The following is a 20289-nucleotide window of genomic DNA, read 5'->3' as shown; positions in this document are numbered from 1 at the left end:
CATAAGACTTAATCTGAAACTAACACTTAGGAAGACAGAGGGATCTGTTGGGGTTTTTTTGTCCCAATAATGAAGTTCCTGCATGACAACAGAGTGAATTCTCAGGGTGTGAGGAGTGTCTGCCCTTGCTGCAATACCTGATGCTCCCACTCATTCTTGACCACGCACCAGTGATACACCAAACCAGACTTGATTCTCCATCCTTCCTCCCACCCAGCTCAGCCCTGCAATAAATCATGTCAGCATCCCTGTGCTAGTGTCAGTGTGAAGTCAGCCCAATTAACTTAAACTGCTGACCAATGTCATTTTTGCTAAACTGGACAACTTTGGTCAGAAACAAGTGCTCTCAGTGTCTGTCCTGATGGGCCTGCTGGGGGAGAGGGAAGCATCTTTCACAAGCAACTGGGAAAGGGCAGCACCTCAAGCCACTTCTACTAAACAAGGAAAATAGTCAAGTACCCATGAAATCAGGTTAGAAAAGTGGTGGGGACATTTTTAACAGCTTCCATACAGCAGCACTGAGTTGAAAACCAGTAGGGAATCTGGTCCAGTATCTCAATTTTTATTTATAAAAAAGAGAAACTCTGTCTTTCAGCTCACCCAGACATGAGCTTCTTTGATTTTTTTAAACTACTCCTGTCTGATTTTTGGCCAAACTCAGAGCATAAGCACAATTCTGAGTATGGCGGTTCTTCCCCAAAGCATCAAATGCACAAACCAGTGCTTTCCTTGTCCCCCCAAGACAGGTGGAAGTTTCTGAAATCTATTTTCTGTTCCTAAATTAGTTATTATGAGGGGAGAAAGGGCCTCTGGCAGACATAAAGGATTCTTTTCCACAATCAGGGCTCTAGCCCCAAAGAACGTGACCAAGCACTTTCCCTAGGAGCCTGTGTAGCATCCACACTACACACACTGAAATGTAACACTTCTTGCCTAAGAGTCGACATTTTGTTCATTTCACCTTTTTGTATGGAAAGGAGGACAAGCAGCAGAAAACAATTCTATTTTTAACTTCTTGGGGATTGTGTTTACAGGAGAAATGTCAAAATACTGAGCAGTGGGGCAAAGGCAGGGACCGTAACGTATGAGAAGGCTGCCTGGGCAGGCACCAGAGATGTGACCTCCTGACTTTTTGCCCCATAGGAGACTCAATCAGAAGGTAAGAATACATCACACTGACATCTCCCTTTTCCCTCATTAGCCTGGAGGGTCAGGCCCTTTGGCAGCTGGGCATCCAAACACCACCACCCTGATTAAAAACTCCACATTGTCAGAACCAGAGTCAAAGAAAGCCATCCCTGGATGATTTCTGCTGGCATATTTAAATTATTCAGCTACAAGAATGCAGTTAGCCCCCATTAAAAATCAAGCTGATGGTATATTTCATGCTCATTAGCTTTTAGAAATATTTTCTTCTGTGATGCGTAATTGAAAAATATGCATGGTGACTATCTCTCTGTGATTAACCTTTAATTTCTTTCTAACTAAGGTTCACTTATATATTTAATTTTGACAGGTACATTTTATTACCAATCTGAAGAGCTGACCTAAACAAAGGTCCTAAGCACTATCTCAAACACTCACCCCATTCTTCATGTTTATTTAATGAGTTACCAGAAATGCTGCTCATTCCATTCTGCAGCACTGACTGTGAATTTTCATTCCAGGTATTTTGTTGTTGTATTTTTGGGAGGGAAAGATGTGGGAGATGCTAGTGTTATCTGTATTTTCAGTGTCTTGCCTAAAAGTGAAAAGCTCCTAGACTTGAATTTTCTAGAGAAATTGAGAGAAAAATCATAATCTCAATTGTTTTTAAAAAGGGGCACTTTTTTGCCTCATTTTATGCATTTCTTTATGGTTTTATAACAGTATGCTAAGCATCCAGGAAATGAACCAGCTCATCAGATTGGCCATTAATGCTTAGCATTTTCTTTTTGCAGTCTGTTGCGTTTCCTCAGGACCTGACTAAAACTGATTTGCTGAGTTCCTTGGCTTAGCCTGGGGAATGTTTCTTATGGACTAAGGAAAAAAAAAAAGTTATTTAAAATCTATTACTGCAGGCTGCGCTGGGAGACTCAAGGGACTGGCAATATGGTATTGAACATTCAATCTAGGGTAACCCATTCACATTCAGCCAGATCTGGAGTGACCAGAAATTGCTGCCTCTGATAATTTACTAGTGGTTTTCATGGTAGGAAATTGCAGTCTTAAACCATTTCTGAGAGACCATTCCAGATGAACACAGCAGCGCTGTTAGCAATAGCTGCCATAATCATGGGGCTTTCCAAAAATTAATCTGCTTTAAAATGCACAATAGAGTAATGAAGCCCCTTACAAATGCACATCATTCAAAATCCTGATACTTGCGATCAGACAACTCACGGTGTCGATGTAGAAGGTGTTGGAGCCCACGAAGGTGATGGCATCCTGCAGCTCGTAGTTGTGCACCCCATTCTGGTAATCCTGGTAGGGCATCATGGTCAGAGCAAAGGGCCCCACGCTGTGCTTGCTCCAGTTGGTCAACTTCACCTGCAAGGGGACAGGGTCCCCCACCTGGCAGGTCACCACTGCGTCGCAGTCACACACCTTGCCATCAACCAGGATGTCTGCAAATCAAGAAAAAGAGTCCTCATTATGCTGGACACCTGCTTCAGAAACAGCATCAATCTTGGCAGGAGGCTCAACAAGACAAAAGCAACCTCGGTGAAACCAGGAGTGTGGGACAGTTAATTCTGGAAAAGGAAACCCGGTGCTGTGCTGTTGTGCAGGGCACCTACTTGAGAAAAACCAGCCCATGAGGGCCTGATATCTGTCCACAGCTGTTGAAAGAGCTGTGAAAAAAACACAATTATGATTTATACACAGGCACCAGAAGATACTTTTTAACCACCTCCCTTGAAGGCCAAAGCCACAGACCATTTCTCATGGTTCTGCAAGTCAACAGCATGAGGTGAAGGGAAATACAAACAGGAGCCATCAACACAAACAACAGCTAGAGAGATCCAGGGCTGGAGGCCCATACTCATGTGTTACAGCCAGAATAAATCCTTCCGTACAGAGGTGAGCTTTTGGAGCAGGACAGACATTGGCAGAATTTGCAATGTAATACATAAATTAAAGTACAGATTATAAGTAAAAGAGGGATTTAAAAATTATACCAGAGTACTACAAGCTTGTTCACTCTTTGCACTTTAAATCACTCTGGGATTTCTATTTTTAATTTTCTACTTTTCTTTCCCTTACTGGGACAGCAGAAAATATAAAGCCTCTAAATTGGTTACTGCTGGGACAATGACAGCCAGAGTAATGTGTCCATTAACCTTGCCCATTTGCTTATACAGAACTAAAATGTTTCATTACCAACACACTATGAAATTGCCAGTCCAATTCCCTGCTCTGAAAGGGTTCCCAGTTGTGCAGTTTTACTGTATTTTTCAGATGAGGGTTATCTCCAATGCACTATTAATACAGGAACATTTCTATTTCACTATGGGTTCATGTTCAGAGATAAGAGAAAGCCCTGGGCACATGTAAGAAAGCATCCTTTGTGTGAGTACCTATCCCCACAATCTCATATGCCCATGGGGCATTTCCATCACTCCTGCTCCTCGTCAGTTGCTTGCCTTTTGACATACATCATATTATTCACATTAATCCTCTGCACTGAATTTTAGTAATACCCCTTCTTCAAGGAAAGACACTATTTTTATACTTCAGGAGTTTTCACAGGAGAAAGAAATTACACCAAAGTGATTTTTTTTTAATCTTTGTTGTGTTTTGTTGCCTTGGACAAAAATTACAAAATTATGCATATTTTTGTGATGGTCTTTAGATTGGCAAACTGAACAAGCCTCAACACAGCCACTGGATAAAAAACAAACCAAAGTTATTGCCAGAGAAGAAAAAAGTTCAGACAGGAACATTTACTCCAGAGGTCAGGCCAGCAAAGTTTAGGTACCCAGATGAAAACCTCTCCTTAACCAAAGCTGCCCAAATGCAGCAGCATCAGATACAAGAGGTTTAGCAAGAAGAGCACAAAAAAGCCCTTCAGTGCTCAAGCTGAAGCTGTCCAAAACCGGGGTTGGTGTCCCAGTTGGAACAGCCCCTGTTCCAAACTTTCCTTTTTTTTTTTTTTTTTTTTTTTTTTTTTTTTTTTTTGACAATTAGAACACTGTTGAAGAGTCCTGGAGTGCTGTGTCCAGCTCTGGCTCCTCATTACAAGACAGCCATGGACACACTGGGGAGACTCCAATGCAGGGTCATGAAGAGGATTAAGCACTGCTCAGGCTGGGGAAGACTTCAGGGGATCCTAAAAGTGTGGATGAACACCTGGAGGAAGGGTGCAAAGATGACAGAGACAGGCTCTTTGACTCAGTGTTGCCCAGTGGCAGGATCAATGTGCACACACATAAAAACACAGGAGCTTCCCTCTGGCCAGCAGGAAATAATTTCTTTACTGTGAAGGTGACCCAGCACTGTCACAGGCTGCCCAGGGAGGTTGTGGAGTCTCCATCCCTGGAGATACTCAAAAGCCATCTGCACATGGCCCATGGCAAGTGGCTTTAGGTGGCCCTGCTTGAACAGGGATAGGACCAAATGATTTCCAGAGGTCCCTGCACATCCCTGTGATCCTCTGGTAACTGATAATCACCACTGCATCTTAGGGAAGGACTAGAAAACATTTATGGCGTTGGATTTCTTCTGCAACAGCACACTCTAATGCCATGGCTGTCCTGCCCAACGTGATCAATCTGCTTCTTGCAGTATTGCCCTTCACCATGGAGGTGAAGTAGTGGTTATAATGGCATCCCATTATCAGAGATTAACTGACTTGGGTTTCCCAAAACACAAAGAATGTGTGTCTGAGGATAACCTTTGTGCTTCCCTGTCTCCCAGCACAGAGCTGAAGTCCAGTTGCTTCCTTCTAAAGCAGTGCATTTGTATCAATTCATTACTTTATATCAGTTCATGTTTCCAAGCTTCTCCCTGCAAGGTGACTCCTTCCATTAACTCAAAAAAAACCCAACCCACTTGTTTTCTGCTTCCTTCACCCAGTGGGTTTCACTGCTGTACAAAGGGTTAGATCCATAGACCAGCACAAACCTTTGCAAATACTCCCTAAGCTTAGTGGTTGAATCTATATTTTCAAGCTGCTCATCAATTGCCTTTTAGCTTCAATGGTCTGCTGTAGGAATTGTAAATGAACCCTTTGCCCTCTATCTCTACCTTTGTATCTAATAATAGCTCAGAGAATTTCTTTTTAGTATCTTCATGAGAAAACAGAAAATCCAAACAAAATGGAAGAATTTAAATCTGGCTCAACCAGATTAATTTTTCTTCTCATTCCTAAATAAAACCCAAAAAATTCAATTATTTTAGGTTGATTTAAAAGTGTGTGTGTGTGTGTGCACGTGTGTTTGTGTACATATTGAGAGATTATTTCCTTCCTTCCCAGAACACACTTCCCTCCTGCAGTACCAGAGCCAAGGATCTCAATGAGATGTCAGATGAGAGAGCACACATGGCTGGCGTGCAAAATACGATGGAAAGGAGTGTTTAAAAACAGCCCCTTTCATCAGGGAGAACAGCTTGGTTTGACAGGCAGCTTTACTCCCTTCCTGACACAGAAAACATCTCACGGACCATACGGATTTGCTTTAATATTTTCATCCATGAGCAGAGGAAAAGCCATGTGCACAAGGTCCCATTTCTGCAGATTCAGCTCACTCACACAGATGGCACATAAAAGCTGAGACTGCTCACACCACTGCTGTGAGAGTGAATCATTACTGGCTTTGGAGTACAGGAGCTCTGAATCAGAAGGTGCAGTCACTAGCACAGAAATCAGTCGTGGCTGTCTCTCCATCCTACGAAGATTCAGATACGAGAGAAACAGCACTTCAGAAAATTAGAAGGACCAACTTTAATTCCAACTGCCAACATAAATTGCATTTTAAAAGTGGCAGCATAAAATATGGATGACAGAAGAGGGAAGGGAGGAAGCATAAAGAACTAGCAATCTCCCAAACTCCTTCTAATTAAATCATTTTTGAAGTAATGCAATAAGCCAATGGAATGCTGTCCTCCCCACCCTTTTTCATGTTCATTTACCTACAATGCCCACTTGTGTTGGCATCCTTGGGTGCCAAAATTACCATGCAATGCCTGGCAGCCATGGAAAAAGGACCGACATTGTCTCTGCCACACATCAATGAACAGGCACAGGACATGTTCTCTTTTCTCTGTAGAACATTTCCCAAGTGATTATTGTATCAAGGGAGAAAATGTTATCCAACACATTTTGGAAGGTGGAGGATGAGGCTGCTACAGCCACTGAGAAGGGTGATTGGAAAGCTTTTCTTTTTCATTGACAGCCTTTGCCAAGCCTTTTAGGATCTCCATGAATTAATTAATCTTTAAGATGGAAAAACTGCTTAATGGCCCAGCTGATGGGTGATGATTATTGCCACCACAGGAAGTCTGTGAGTGATCACTATGCAAAAATAATATATCAGAATTCTTATAATGCATTCTTTCAGGACCTCAGAACTCTCAAGAAAAAGGAATTAATGTTACTATCAGGAAGACAGTGACTATTCCACAAGAAAAACATCATTTACCATCACCTGCCAGGTGCACTTCTGTCTATATCACCCAAAGGAGCCACTTGGAAATGAACACCAAACAAGAATAACATTTTGTGTTATTTACTCTGCTCATATTAACACACAGTAAATTGTTCTTGACACTTTGTCAAGTTCCTATGCAAGAACTCACAACTCATTTGCCCTCCTGTATATCAAGAGTCCTGAGTCATGGCTAATTGTATTTTCACACCCAAGTCACTCTTTGCCACTGTCAAAGTTTAATTTTGGAAAGCCACATACAAATACATTTAATCCCAGTAGAAATGCATATTCCAGCAATGTTTTCTCTCCTCATTCATTTCTGAGCTGATCTTAAAAAAACAGGCTGCAGAGAAAGGCAGGGTAGTTTTGCTTATCTTTACAGGGAGGGATGGAGAAATTTCCATTGGATATTACCCTTTAAACTGGAAGTGGAATCCCCAGCTGAGGCACTTGCACTGGCCTCTGCCATTCTCTGCAGCTGGGAACTTGGCCCAGGACTTTAGGCAAACACCTCACAGAAGGAATGGCTTTGCACAAACAAGTTGGCCAACAAAACACAAGGCATCAGATGCCCAGATTAATAAATACTGCTCACACAAAAGCTAAAGAAATCTTCAAAACCAGAAAAGCAAGTCATGCCTAGCTTTGCTGTTATAGTTAAGGTACTCCATCAGTCAACCACTGCAATTGTTAATTAAAAAATACTAGTTTTACTCATCTTGGTCTGTGAACCAGGAGAGCCATAGCCTGGGGTGGGAGAGGAGCAGCATCACTGACACCTCTGGATAATGTCCATCAGGTACTTTGATGGAGGAAAGCCAAAGACCCAGAGCCCATGCTAGAGTTGCTGCAATGAAGATCTCATGGAATGATTCCGATTTTCTGTGCTCAAAAAATCTAAAATACTGATTAAAATATTTGCCCAGGCCAGCTTTCATTCTAATTGCCTTAAAAGAACACAGAAAGGGCCAGCCGTGGTGTCTGGAACAACTTCTCTATATTTATTTTCTTTCCCCTTAACTCTTTTTGCAAGAGTATTGTTTGCAAGGAACTTAACACTGAAAAGGGAATTCTTTTTGAAGTCATTTATTCAGAAATAGGCTTAATCAATTCTCTCCATTCCTGATCTTACATTTTATGCAGCTGCAAGAAAACTCAGAAAGGAGGAAAAAAATCTGTACTACAGGCAAACTCTCTGTACAGAGCAATTCCTGCCTGTCTCCACACAAGCAAGTTTCCCATCCCTCCCTTCATGCTCTGTATCAAGTCAGCAAAAGATTTGTCAGTCTGGTTTTTGGGGCAGCTCAGAGGAGCAGGTGACATGTGCCATTCTATTGAGACAACAGGACCCCTGGATTTTCCTGTGTCTCCTCTAAAGAATGAACCTAAACACTGTTTCTGTTTCCCCTCTTTGCACTTGCTCTCCCTAGTGTAGACCAATTTCCCTTCATTTTCCAAACCGTTCCTGCAAATTATTTGCACACAGAGAGGCAGATTTGGTTACATTCATTTGTGCACGATGAGGTCCGGCAGCACTTTCAGAGCTGAATACATCCATACAAAAGATATTTCTATGAATATAAAAACTATGTTCCCTGTCACTTTCATCAGGAAAATGCTGAATAGTTATTTAATACCACAAGACCCTCTTAGCTATTTGCATTAAACCTTCTGTCTATGATTTGGACCTGCTCCCTGCACCAAACCTGAACATCTTAATTTGGAATAACATCCTCATATTCATTCATTGTTGTAGTGACACAATAGTGAGGCAAATCCAGCCCCTGCTGAACTTCCCTGCAGTCAGAAGTACCAGAGCACAGAGCCATACAGATGTTTGTGTTGTAACAGGGTCAAACTACACAGATATCTCACCTCGTCAACCACTGCTACTCCTGTCCTAAAAACTGTCCTTGTACTCAGAGCCTGCTTCTCCAAACCCCCTGTGGACCTGAAGATTTCAGCTCCTCTTTGGGTCAAGGCCCTTGGACAACAATGAATGAAAAATACAGAAAAGGATATGAATAAACTATTGCAGCTTCCTGCAAGTAACAACAACCCAGAGACCTTCAGCCAACATGGGGGCATGAAACCAGAAAACAGGAAAGCTGGCGGTGGATGGGATAACTGGACATGAATATAGGCTGGTAAAAGAGGCAATTGCTTTCACAAGACCTCTGAGCTGCCCCGTTCCTGGCAGACTTCCCATTCCCAAACATTTTAGAATTAAATTAAGGACACTTTTTTTTTTTTTTTTGCTCCAAAAGTAATTAAAAAGAAAAATACACTTAAAATATAGTTCTAGCAACAATGAGCAATTAGTGTTTGATAATTGTCCGTGTCTTCCTATTTAATCACTCTTTTGCAGTGCCCAGTATGCTGATGACAGATCCCAACTGGTACCATTATCATTCTTGCCAAATTGTTCCCAGTCTGTGTCTGCTCTTAACTCTGTGATGGCAACGGGGCTGAGGATGCTGCAGCATCCCCTGGGACTCGCTTGCAAAAGAATTCCTCAACCTTGTCATTTGCCCTGAGTAAGATTTCTTCCTCCAAATCAGTGCAATGTTTATGTCCAGTTTTAAACTCCAAGACATGTGACCAGCATTCTGTTTTAGCACTACTTGATCTTGGCTATGAACATCTAAATGTGGTACAACCTTCTTCCATTAACTCCAAAAAACAGGGTCACGCTGGCTGAGGAGGGAAGCACGAACGTGACTCGTGCTCTGGGGTTTGACTGCCTCCAGCTTCTACTTGGGCTCTTAAAACCTGAATGCACATTAACCACAGATTTATTTCAGAAATGTGTCAGTTCAGTTTAACCTCCCTGGTTTTGGTGGGAGTTATTTTACTTCACACATGCCTTTTATGACAGACATTCCTCCTTCCCTAAGAAACTGATGGCACATGGATGGCACCTGCTTGTCTCATCCTCTGGCAGCCAAGATAACCTGTGATTTGGTGCTTTGCCCACTTTGCTATCAAGTGAAAATAATTTCTGACTTTATACTGCTTGTGCCCAGTTCTAATCTAAATGCACAAGGGCAGATCCCTAAGATTTTAAGATGCTCAAAGCTCTGTGTTTTCCAGTAAGCCTTTTTGACTTATCTTAAAATATTCCATGACATGGCCCCAGCTTGCTTAAACAGCCTCGTTTATGAACGTAGGCCAACCCTTTTTTGTCTGCTAATCACAAGCAGGTTTGACAAAATTTCTTCTTATTATCTGCTACACAGCCTGGAGGTCAGGCTGGCATACAGTGTGTGTCTTGTGTTTGAAATCTCACAATCCTGGGATTTGCATGTTATTTTAAGTTATTGAAAACTTTATTTCTATAGCTTTTCTGTGTCATGACTACTTTCAGAGCATTTTTTTCCAGCCCTGTAGGAAAAAAAAAAAAAAAAAAGAGAGAGGGAAAAAAGCCCTATAATACATTTAAACAAAACTAAAACCTAATAGGAAGTATCATTTAACACTGGTTTAGGTATATTGGCAGCTTTGTGCAAAACCTCTGCAGGAACTGAACTGAATCATAGAATGCCCTGAATTAGAAGGGAACACACAAGGATCATTGAGTCCAACTTCTGGCTCTGCACAGGACAAACCTAAAAATCACACCATGATGTGACTTAACCCATAGTTTACTGAAAGCAAATCACCTCTTTCCTCACTGGTTGCTTAAAGAGACTTTAAATTTTCTCCCTTTTTCCTGCCATTCTGCAGTGATGGATGTTGGACAAACCTCTCCCTCTGTAGAAGAGACTTTGAAAAGCCTCATGCCAACTTTGTCAGAGTGTCTGGCTTGTGGCTGCAAAAATTAATGGTAAAAAAGGAGCCTATAGCACTTTGTGCTGTTTTGAGAGCATGTCTCAACCTCAAAGCAGGTTTAGTCTAGACACTGGATGGATTGCAGACCTCCAGGGAGTGTTACCTGCTCTACAAATCAGTGACAAGGGCAGTGATTGTGGCACGTTTGCCATGGAAATGGCAGTGAACTACAACTGCTCACAAGAGAAGTAATGCCTATTTAACAGCAGAGACACAAAACTAGGCCCCGATACTCAATTTTGTGCATGTAAAGTCTAATATGTGAGTTCAGTCACACAGCTTACCGACCCAAAATCTCGTGGAATTAGGCAATATGGAAGTGGATTTTTTTTTTTTTTCCTTCTACCATTTCAAGTGGAAACAGTATTTTCTATATTACCCATTCAACAAGCACACAGTGGTGCTCTGGACTCTTACAGAGATAAAACCTAACAGGGAGGTTTTTGCATTTTTTTTCTAAGTTGCTGGTTAAGCTAATCCTATGTGTAGTATAATTGTCTTTTTTGTGGCCTGTAGGAAGAGATCTGTGAGGTACTGTCTGAAGCAGAAGGAACTCAAATGCAGGTGAGAAGAGAGAGGACACAGCAGTATCTTCAGATGTACAGAGTCACTGGTGCAAGATGTTTTAAGTACGTAAAAAAAAGTTATACTGACTATTTGCGGAAAACCTGTGGGTCTGTGACTCATTTTCCATACTTGTCTTAAAAAATAACCATGATACACTGCATGAGATGTCCAAGCCATAAGAATTTTTGTGTCTTCAGAGATCAGGCACAGCCTGGTACGAGATAATGTATAACCCCCTATTAACAGGCAGGTAGATGATTTACCACATTTCAGTGCCTGTGTAAACATGAGCAGGAGGGCACTGAGCCTCAAAGGCCTCCTTTAGCCCAGCCACGACTGAAATGCACTGAGCTGAGCTAAATGAGGGTACCAAACGAGGCCAGGCACAGACACTGCCACTGCAGCACTCTGAGCAGGGCAGGGCTGATGTGGGGGGACCAGACTACCTGTGCCCAATGTCCACACACTGGGGGTGCCCACCAAAATGAACATATTCTCCACGAAGTTTCTTTGAATGTCACTCACAGCCTATTTCAGTCTGATGACTCTTAATTGTTTCACTTGCCACTGGAGTGTCTTAATTTTTTCCAATTTTCCCTATGTATGATTAGTCCACTTTTGCATTAAGACATGAGACAATAATCCAGGCAGACGTGAGTTGGAAACCCTTAAAACCTACTATGTGATCTTTATTCTGATTGCATCCTGCTTCTATATCATAACCTGTCTCAAATTCCAATTTGAATGAACAAAAGAACTGCAGTAATAGATACGTGTAGATGGAAGTTTACAGTCATCCTCTGTGACACAAATCCATATTTTTCCTTGCTATATTGGATATGAACACTCAAATAACAATCAGGCTTAGAGAAAAAAAGAAATCTTTAAGACTAGAGTCATCAAACCAAACTACTTTTGGCCTTTCTCTGAGATATTTCTGTTAATAATTTACTACTTCTAAAACTGAACATGCTCAACACCTCACTTCTGAATTTTTCATGAAGTCCTTTTCTCCCCATATCTGTCTTAATTTCAGAAATAAAATCAGATTCCTTCCTGCCAATCTCAGCTTTCACTTTGACTTGATATCCTCTCATGACTCATGCCTCCACAGCCTGTGATTAAATCCTGATGCTGTTTTCTAGAGAACTTCTCCAAAACTGACCTTTTTGCTCTGCTTACACTGCCAAGCCCTTCTCTGAGATCTAACTGGATTGTACACCTTAAAAATTAGAGTCACTTCATCTCTGCTTTTGAGACCTTCAAACTTTCTATTCTCCTGAAGCCCTTGAACCAAGTATCACCCTGTAGGTCCATGACCTGGCTATGTCCACATGGACCTTGCATGGATCTCATTCCCAGCTTTCTAGATATGGCAGTAGAGCTCAGCCCAGGCTAAATTCCCACATAATGACCCATCTTTTCCTGTGCCAGCAGAAACCCATTGCTGAGGTCACACTGCAATAACCCAGAAACCTGGTGATTGCTGCAGAGGTGGCAAACTGTGCCCACTGCTACCTGAGGGCTACCACCTGTGTGCAAAACTACTTCTCTCTCATTACTCTGTTAGATTATTTTCCTATTCCTCCTCCCTGCTCACTTTTTTTTTTACATATACAATATGTATCTTTATAGCATACAACATATATATTTACATGGTATATATAAAACATAAATAACATATATTTACATGTGTGTATATATCTATATCATCTATATCTATATCTACATCTATATCTATATCTATATCTATATCTATATCTATATCTATATCTATATCTATATCTATATCTATATCTATATCTATCTATATCTATATCTATATCTATATCTATATCTATATCTATATATCTCTATCTCTATCTCTATCTCTATCTATAGCTATAGCTATAGCTATATCTACATCTATAGCTATATCTATCTATATCTATATCTATATCTATATCTATATCTATATCTATATCATCTATAGATATAGACAGATTATATAGATGTAGATGTATAGATAGATAGATAGATAGATAGATAGATAGATAGATAGATAGATTTTAGATAGATATAGACAGAGATATGGATATAGATAGATAGATACAGATATAAAATGCTGGACTATAAGCACTCAGGGACAAAGACTTATAAACTCTTAGGGATCGCAATATTCATGCTCCTAAGAGCTTAGCAGAACAATATGCATGGCACCTAGGAGTACACAGACCTATTTTCCTGGAATGTGAAGATGGCACTCCTAGAGAATCAGAAACAATTAAATTAAAAAAAAACAAACCCAACCCTAAATAAATTTTAAAAAAAATTTTATTTAAGTATCTCACATCTCAAATCTGGTGGGGCAAGGAAGTGAGCACTGCACCAGGTTTCCATGTGGGACACTGAGACATTTTAGGGAGGAGTTAACCTGTCCTGGGAAGTGAAGTAAGGATTTCTCAATAAGCAGAAATTAACTAATAAACTACCAAAAAGAACTAAGAGGGGAAGTGACTTCCAGAAGATAGAGAAAAACATCTTAATTGTAAGTCTTCAAAATCCCCATGCTGGCTCATTGAGGTACCAGCTCCTTACAGGAATAACTCTTACACTAAACCAAATGCAAAGCCTGAGGATTCACAGGACATGCAGGAAGAGTGCACAGGGGATAAAAGAAAACCCAACCACAAGGAAAAGTAAATTGAAATAAAAATAATGCTGTTTCAAAGAGAATTCTCTGAGAAAAGACTTAAAGTAAGAGCCTAGAAATCCTTTCTTTCCCATCACTGCATTTTGTGGGAAAGAAATATCAGCACAACAGAGTGCACAGAGGATGACAATTTTGTCTTTAAATAAAACTGCAAATATGACATTGTGGGAAGAGAAGAAAAGAAATACTGAGTTCAGCTAGACAGAGTAAAAAATTAAATCTTCTCCATACCCAAGACTGCAAGGCATGCCTTGGGCTTCATCTGTCAAGTGCTGCAAAGCATTCCTGCAAACCCCTCTCCTTTCCATTGACAATCTGGGTGCCAAAACCTTTTTCCTCCCTCAAACCCTGCAACTGTGCTCCAGCCTGGAGAGCTGCTGGGGAAATGAGCAATGAGCAGGTGTCAAATTCTGTCCTTTTATCTCTGGCTTTAAAAGACAGACACAATTATGTGCAAATCAGCATAGTGAAGCAGCTGATTAAGTCCCTTTTCTAAGAATTATTTTCCCAAGGCTCTGTGCACGGGCCAGCCAGAGTTATCAGCTCATCTGCAGACACAGCATGGTGGCTGCTCCACCTTCTAGAGACCCACAGACATAGAAACAGAGATGAGAAATGACTAATTCCTCACCCTCCACATCAGGCAAAGAGCCCTGCACTGTCTGACAAGGCCTCTCTGGCACAATCTTTCCCTGGTTTATGTATTTTGAGATTATGTGGGTATGTTTGATACACATTACTAGAATGACTGGGAAATGAAATGAGATTGTAAAGTATAGGAAGTTAAGAAAGGTGAAAAAACTAAAGGTGAAAGTCTTCAAAATTCACTGTATGGAAAGACTTTATGGCTTCTTCAGTCTACCTCTGAAGTCACGTATCGTTCTGTGATTTTACATGTGAAGTGCAAAGAACTGCATTGTGTTTCAACCTACAAAACAGGAACAGAAAATCCTCCCAAGCCCTATCACCTGTTGAGACCAGATTTTTGACTTTATGAAAAATCCATGGATTTAAATTACTTAGGGGTCTGGCAAATGGTTTTTACTTTGCCATGCTGGAATATAGAGTTGGGGGTTTTTAAATTTAAATTAAAAAAAAAAAAAAGGATAAAAGGATAAAAGAAAAATAGCTTTTGATGGTTTGAACAGACCTAAGAAAGGAAGTTACTCATATAATATCAAAAGGAAATTTTCCTTGTAGTCTTAATACAAAGCTTGAGTGTACTTCCAGGGATCCTGGTTGCCAGCCCAGCCCCAGAAGTTGTGCCCCTGGGAGGGCAGTATTAAATAAAGCCTCCTGATGCCATCTACATCAGTGCTGCTGTTTGCAGAAGCACAGCTCCAAACTGTGCATGTGGGATATGACCCTCAGTGCTAACTTATCATCCTTACATCCATACCAAGAGAGGTTTCATATGCATCCTCATTATGCAAAGAGGAAAGGAGAGAGGATCATTTTGTCCTGATCCTTTCTAAACAAAAGAAGCAGAAATTTTCAGTGCCAGGGAAATTTTTTCCAGAATTTTTCAGGTCTCTAGCAACACTTTAGCCTATGTTTTTCCAAAAATATCTTTGAAGTAAGAGAGTGAAGAGAAGCTCATTAGTTGCTTGGAAAGTATATAAAGCAAACAGTGACATATAATGGAAACTGTTCCCAAGAGCATTTGGATTTCAGCAAGTACATGGCGCTGGGAGTTAACCACTCTATTATGTGGGTTGTCTTTTCCAGCATTAATTTGTGAAAAAGTCCATCTTTTACACACTTGCAATCCAAACAAAAGGACAAATTAAGAGAACCAAGCACAGAAACCATGCTGGGCAATGGAGTGCTGCAGACAAATGCTGCCAGTAATCTATATTCACATTGTATTGCACGAACTGACCCAGAATTAACTATGGCTGCCCTCTCCTGGAAAACTCTCGGGAACAAATGAAGTTTTCTCATCCACTTCCATTAATGGCATTAGCATGCTTGGTGGCAAAACCAGAACAACTGGATAAACAGCTACAAGGAAGCAGTAACAAGAGACAATAGAACGGAACCATTTTTCCACAGAGGTCCTGAATAGATATTCCAGTCCCACTTGTAAAGCAGGGATGCAACTGAGCTCACTCAGAGAATGCAAACTGAGCTTCCTGGCTTTAGGTTTTAAAATGGATGTCAAATATCAGGATGGGAGTAGGAAGAAAACAACCTCCAGTCAATTCATAGAAGTTCTTCACATTCAGATACCTGAGAGCTTTAGGAAGCTTTATTGGAAATCTTAATCTCCTTGAGGTTCACTGATCAAATACAACATGAACCTATGAACTCCAAGGGACTAAGTGCTGGCTCCAGGCTCAGCAGATCATCCTGCTGGTATGTCTTTGTGCACATCTAGAGAGTTCTTTCTTCACTCTTCAAATAAAGATGGAATTCCCAGAACAAATGAGGATGGGCAAGGATGTTACTATGAGTCAGCAAAATGTCCTGACCCATAGCCTCAATGTTATTGCTAGAATGGAGGAAGGGTACAGGTGGTTTCAGCCTCCAAACCACAGCTACATAATCACCTATTAGGAAATCATTCAGAGACCTTTCCTCTGAAGGCATTTTTGGTTGAGCTTATTCAGTAGGAAGCTCTTAAAATCATTTCTTGAGAAACAATGGCATAAGATGATAATTTCGGAAGATCATTGGTGAAATCCAAGTTATTACTTCTTCCATGAAGAAGTATCATATCTAGTGATAAGATCACGGAATTACATGCTAATATTGTAGAAACACAGTGAGATTTCATTAGATTTAGTTATCAAATTGATCAATAGAGTATCCCTGAGCAAAACAAATGAAAGGAATTCACCTTTCATCACCTTCATGAATTAATCACCTTCATGAGAGGTTTGACTTTGAAAGCATTTTAAAAATTGCATTAATCCTAAACATCCATCAGAGTAGAATAATCTGTTAAATTAAGCATTTTATTCAAAACTGCAAAGTTCAGTTCAAGCATTTTAGAAGCTCAGTAGTAAATATCTACAAATGTAGGGATTTCCTAAAGTTTCTTCACTATTTTCCTCTTTATCCACATTGTTCCTGACAATTTTTTAATGTCTCTTGCATTTGCCTCTGAGAGTATCCACAGAGCACGAGGCCCTACATGAAAACAGGCAAAATCTGTGCCCTTAAATAATCACTTTGTCACATAATGACCAGAAATCTCCATGTATGCAATGAGCCCTTTCAAATGCCACATTGAATCTGCCTCAACGAAAAGTAGCTGTAATAGGAGGCAGATGCTCCCCAACAAGTTTGCCAGCTGTTGAAGCCATATCCAGATGCTGTGCTCACGGAACTCCAAACACATGACCTTTCAGGAAAACAGAAACTTGTTCCCTGTCTTAAAATTGCTGAGCCAAGACTTTTATCTGCATAAAATGCAATAAATTAACTCTACTCCTGGGGTTCCTTCACAAGTATGGAACAACGAACTCACAAAACAAAGCAACAAAAAATTACAGTAAAATAGAGGAGAATTGTGTTTGACAGGAAAGATCAATTCCAGTTGTCTTTAATTACCTGAATGATATAAAATTCAGCTATAGCATCCACTCTCTTGTTTTCTCAATTCTATTTGTAGCTGGGCTCCATTTTTACCTTCCAGAACATGGCAGCCTCAAGGAAAAAAATGCTTTGCATGAGCAAAGGTTTATTTACTCTGATTATTTTCTTCGAAATCTAATATAAATAAATATCACTATCTTCTCTGTATAAAAGACTAATAAAATTGTTAAATTGCTTGAAAATTAGGCAAGCTTGAGCTAGTCTTAAATGAATCTAAGTATTTCTCTAAGAAAATAAAGCTGTTTCTGCCACAATGTGTCAATGCTTGCTATTAACAACAATCTGAAAATGAATTTTTCTTGAAGGTGTGGCACTAACAGGAATGGAATATTCTCTTGCATCAAAGAGCAACTACCGGTAAAGACCAGCAGGAGGTCTGTTGGTGTTTTATTTAATTTTTAACATCTCAAAGTCATTCAGCAGAATGGATTGCTGTCTTTACCATCCCAAAGCACCTCATTAAACAAGTGAGTTAATCAAGTATACTCCGCTAATGAGAAAACATGATTAAAACAGTTCAGAGAAGTGGGAATGAGGAACAAAATTCACAAGAATAAAACATCCTTTCAAGCCAGAAACATGCCCGTGGTTCTTAAAATGTAAGGTGCAGTTTGGTTAATAAAATATAAGTGATAATTACGTCTTCTATGAGTAAACAGTAAATAACCTGGTCAAAAATACAAGAGGATACTTTCTGATAGGAGTCTGTGGGGATAATTTTTGTCCTGACCATGGTTTGATGGTCTAGAAAGGAAGAGTCTTCCAGCTTTATGATAAGATTCTGTAATTAATATACAGGACTGTATACCCTGTATGGCTTTGGCATTTGGGTTATTTGCATTTATTGAAAATTGGTATTAGGACCTGCTGAAAGGTATGCACCCACTAGGTTTAAAGGGAAATACAAGTAATCACATATTCTAGGTATCAGGTTCATTTTTAAGATAGCTAATTGATTAACTATTAATAATAGTTAATAATGGATTAATAGCTGGGAGCTATCTATACATAACAGCTAAACCAGGGACATTTAACCATGGCAACTTCCTCTGCCCTTTGACTGCACATTTGAGAGTCACTGTAGCATTTCAGATCTTGGGAGTTCTCATACATTCCTTACCCATCCCTGTCCATAGCTCACTAAATATAGACTTTTATTCTGAATTATGCCTGTCCAGAAGGACTCCTTCCTATTCCAGTAACAGCTTTTCTGTGCCTAGAAGTACAAGGTGTGGTAATACCTGGAATATTTCTACCTGATACCAAAATGGAGAACGGGCTTCATTTACTCAGTCAGCCTTTCCCCTGCAAATGCAGGAGTATTTAATGCACATATTTACTCATGCATTGTGAATTCATGGACTCACAATAACCCCAGCAATATATCTAAATATTTGAAAGCAACTGTGGCAGAATCACTTTGGAAAATCCTTCTGAGACTGGCGTGATGTTCATTTTCTTGCAGCCTGCTGAAATATTTACACAAATCTTTGTTCTGTGATGCGATTTGCCTGTTAATAATACTGAGCAGCAATCTACCTTGCCTAGACTTCTCAAAATGGTCCTAAATACATGAAGTCTGTAATGAGAATATGCATTGTCTGGAGCTTTGGACCGTAATGTTCTCTTGGATCATTTGCAAGCGTGGCTCTTTATTACTTGGCCATGGCATGAAATGCCATCAAAGCCAGCAAACACCATTTCCCTGACTGCCCACTCACCAAGTCCTGAGTAGAACAAAAATATGGCACAGGCTCTACTGAGAGCCCTGGAAAACCACCTGCCATCTTTGGTTCTGGGAGTTGAGAAATTTGTCCTTTGCAGTCACAGGAATGGCCTTTCTGTTGAGATTTCCAGGAAAGAAAAATATAGCTGTTAATAAAACAGCCAAAGTTTATCTGCAGGTTGTTCCACTAATAAGCAGAGCCAGTATTAAAATTGCAGCTTTTCCAGCTTCTCTGCTGACTTGCAGAAAGAGACCTGGAGCAATGAAGGTAACAGTGATTATATGAAGTGTGTCCTAATACTAATACTTCTGAAAGAGTTAGAGCAGATTATTAGATTCAGAAAGATCACTCAGGTTCGGGGGAGATAAAAATTCCTTTCTTCTCCAAAGACTAAAAATTATTTTAATTGTCTGGTTGCTTTCTCTTATATTTCTCTCCTTTATCTTCACTGCATTGCTGTCACGGGTCTGTTAAATTGGAGCACCCAAAGGATGCCTCAGGAAAGAATGAATCCCTACTGAAAGCAGGTATCACATATCTAACACACCAAAAAGTAGTGATCACGACACAAGGACTCAAAGAAGAAGACTCAAAAGTGGCAAAATAGCCTGGATTTATGTCCTGCCCCATCATTCTGGTCATATGAACCTGTCTTTGGATGCTGGCCCTGACTGCCTATGTTTCACTGAAAAAAAAAAAAAAAAGTCACAGTTGCTACTTAGAATCACAGAATTGTTTTGGTCTGTAATGCTGTGCCCCCATGACCATGGCATTGGTTTTCCTCACACTCTGCCCTGCCACCAGTTGGTCTCAAATGCTCTCCAGCTTCTCCTAAAATACCTCTTATCAAATCCAGCTCTTCAGAAAGGCACATACCTCAAATGAAGAATCAAAATTCAATTTTATTGTGTAACTCCTGTGAACACAGCCATCCAAAGAAATATCTTATTCTGCATTCTGCATATTTTGTCTCAGAAAATGTTGTTAACAATGGAAATAACTGGTCTTATTAGTTCTTTAGGGAGCAAGGCAGAGAACAGGCATAGCACTGCTCTCCCCAGCAGGTAGAAATGGAGAAAAGTCAGAGCTCTGATGCTTCTCGAATATACTGGAAAAAGCTACAGATGTCTTTTGCAGTGCAGCTTTCTCAGGTAATCCTCTACACAAATACAGCAAACTCTCTTCTCTGTAAATTCTTTGCAGTCCCACTGAATGAGCTCGATAAAGCAAGGGAGGAGAA

General features: G+C 40.2%; 1 protein-coding gene across 3 annotated transcripts in view; it reads right to left on the bottom strand.

The window, feature by feature from the left end:
* The window catches only part of TRAPPC9 (trafficking protein particle complex subunit 9), a 453375-nt gene that overhangs the window by 7851 nt on the left and 425235 nt on the right, over nt 1-20289 (bottom strand). For all 3 annotated transcript variants that reach the window (XM_021532473.3, XM_021532475.2, XM_077781898.1), the window contains one exon: nt 2383-2606. In XM_021532473.3, the coding sequence (XP_021388148.1) occupies nt 2383-2606 (224 nt within the window). The remainder of the gene's footprint in view (nt 1-2382; nt 2607-20289) is intronic.

Source organism: Lonchura striata, chromosome 1, assembly GCF_046129695.1.
Source record: "Lonchura striata isolate bLonStr1 chromosome 1, bLonStr1.mat, whole genome shotgun sequence".
NCBI lineage: Eukaryota > Metazoa > Chordata > Aves > Passeriformes > Estrildidae > Lonchura > Lonchura striata.
Note: the sequence above shows the minus strand (reverse complement) of the source record. Positions and strands in the feature narration are given on the sequence as shown.